At 48.7% G+C, this 2,500-nt stretch overlaps 1 protein-coding gene across 2 annotated transcripts in view; it reads left to right on the top strand.

Moving 5' to 3' along the window:
- Positions 1-2,500, top strand: part of kdr (kinase insert domain receptor (a type III receptor tyrosine kinase)) — a 42,089-nt gene that overhangs the window by 12,078 nt on the left and 27,511 nt on the right. For both annotated transcript variants that reach the window (XM_061238821.1, XM_061238820.1), the window contains exons 9-10: positions 589-764; positions 1,544-1,700. In XM_061238821.1, the coding sequence (XP_061094805.1) occupies positions 589-764; positions 1,544-1,700 (333 nt within the window). The remainder of the gene's footprint in view (positions 1-588; positions 765-1,543; positions 1,701-2,500) is intronic.

Here is a 2,500-nt window from a genome sequence, read left to right as displayed (position 1 = left end):
AGGTTGAAGAACGGGCAGTGTGTGTGTGTGTGTGTGTGTGTGTGTAACAGGTTGAAGAACGGGCAGTGTGTGTGTGTGTGTGTGTGTGTGTGTAACAGGTTGAAGAACGGGCAGTGTGTGTGTGTGTGTGTGTGTGTGAGTAACAGGTTGAAGAACGGGCAGTGTGTGTGTGTGTGTGTGTGTAACAGGATGAAGAACGGGCAGTGTGTGTGTGTGTGTGTGTGAGTAACAGGTTGAAGAACGGGCAGTGTGTGTGTGTGTGTGTGTGTGTGTAACAGGATGAAGAACGGGCAGTGTGTGTGTGTGTGTGTGTGTGAGTAACAGGTTGAAGAACGGGCAGTGTGTGTGTGTGTGTGTGTGTGTGTGAGTAACAGGTTGAAGAACGGGCAGTGTGTGTGTGTGTGTGTGTAACAGGTTGAAGAACGGGCAGTGTGTGTGTGTGTGTGTGTAACAGGTTGAAGAACAGGCAGAGTGTATGTGTGTAACAGGTTGACGAACGGGCAGTGTGTGTGTGTGTGTGTGTGTGTGTAACTGTGTTTGTGTGTAACAGGTTGAAGAACGGGCAGTGTGTGTGTGTGTGTGTAACAGGTTGAAGAACGGGCAGTCTCTGAGTCGTGAGGAGCAGAAGTACCGGGTGAAGCTGGGGAGGGATGCTCTGACACTCTACGACGTGGCAGAGAGGGATTCTGGGAGCTACACTGTGGTGCTGAGGAACCCTTCCACCAAGGAGGAGCGGAGGCGGTCCTTCCAGCTGCTCGTCAACGGTGACCCAGCCCCTCATGCATGTCACTATGGCAACACTGCCACCGTGTGTGTCTATCGCCTTGAGTGTGTCATAAAATCCCAGGACACTTGTCCATGCAGTTTGGGAAATACATTTTAATATTCCAATTTGCATTATCATTTGAATAAAGCTGCTTATACAGTGTGCAAATCTACGACAAAGAGCTGAGACAGAGAAAGAGCAATCTGAACTATCAGCTTCTATTCTGCTTTAGCCTAGTTTATGAGTGAAATTTAAACTCAAATGTGGAATTGCATTGTGTGTGTGTGTGTTACTCTGTAACTGAAGGAGAGCTGCATGGCTGGGGGTTAATGGTGTCCTGTGTCTCCATTCAGACAGCATCCTGCCACACTGCTGTAGCTTAGTGTCCTGACTAAAATCCAAACCTGTGTTATGGCCTGTGTGTGTGTATGTGTGTGTGTGTGTATGTATGTGTGTGTGGATAAGGGGCATGTGTGTGTGTGTGTAAGGGGGTGTGAGTGTGTGTGTGTGTGTGTGTAAGGTGGTGTGTGTGAGTAAGGGGGTGTGTGTGTGTTAGGGGGCGTGCGTGTGTGTGTAAGGGTGTGTGTGTGTGGGTAAGGGGCATGTGTGTGTGTGTGTAAGATGGTGTGAGTGTGTAAGGGGGTGTGCGTGTGTGTGTAAGGGTGTGTGTGTGTGTGTAAGGGGGTGTGTGTGGGTAAGGGTGTGTGTGTGTGTTAGGGGGCGTGTGCTGTCGGTAAGGGGGCGTGTCCTGTGGCTAATGGGCGTGTGTATCTTCAGTCCCGCCCCAGATCTTTGAGAAGGAGATGGGGGGGGGCGGGGACATCCACATGTTTGGCAGTAGCCCCTCCCTCCGCTGCACCGTGCGGGGAAGCCCCTCCCCCATCGCTGTCCAATGGCAGTGGATGCCCCTGGAGGACTGCCCTCTCAACTTCCTGTGAGTCAGCGGTCACATGACCACAATGTGTATGTGCCTGTGTATGTATGTATGTGTGTATGTGTATGTGTGTGTGTCCCTGTGTGTGTATGTATGTGCCTGTATGTGTATATGTGCCTGTGTGTGTATGTATGTGTGTGCCTGTGTGTTTGTATGTGTGTATGTATGTGTGTATGTGTGTATGCATGTGTGTCTGTGTGTGTGTATGTGTGTATGTGTGTATGTATGTTTGTTTGTGCCTGTTTGTGTATGTATGTGTGTGCCTGTGTGTATGTATGTGTGTGCCTGTGTGTATGTATGTGTGTATGTGCCTGTGTGTTTGTATGTATGTGTGTGTGTGCCTGTGTGTTTATGTGCCTGTGTGTGTATGTGTATGTATGTGTGTATGTGCCTGTGTGTGTGTATGTATGTGTGCCTGTGTGTGTGTATGTGTGTATGTATGTGTGTATGTGTGTATGCATGTGTGTCTGTGCCTGTGTGTGTGTGTATGTGTCTGTGTGTGTGTATGTGTGTATGTGCCTGTGTGTGTGTGTGCCTGTGTGTGTATGTATGTGTGTGTGCCTGTGTGTCTGTGTGTGTGTGTATGTGCCTGTTTGTGTATATGTGCCTGTGTGTGTATGTATGTGTGTGCCTGTGTTTGTATGTGTGTATGTATGTGTGTATGTGTGTATGTATGTCCGTTTGTGCCTGTTTGTGTATGTATGTGTGTGTGTACATGCCTGTTTGTGTGTTTTGTATGCGTATGTGTATGTGCCTGTGTGTGTATGTGTGTATGTGCCTGTGTGTGTGTATGTATGTGT

This window comes from Conger conger, chromosome 4 (genome assembly GCF_963514075.1).
Source record: "Conger conger chromosome 4, fConCon1.1, whole genome shotgun sequence".
Taxonomy (NCBI): domain Eukaryota; kingdom Metazoa; phylum Chordata; class Actinopteri; order Anguilliformes; family Congridae; genus Conger; species Conger conger.
Note: the sequence above shows the minus strand (reverse complement) of the source record. Positions and strands in the feature narration are given on the sequence as shown.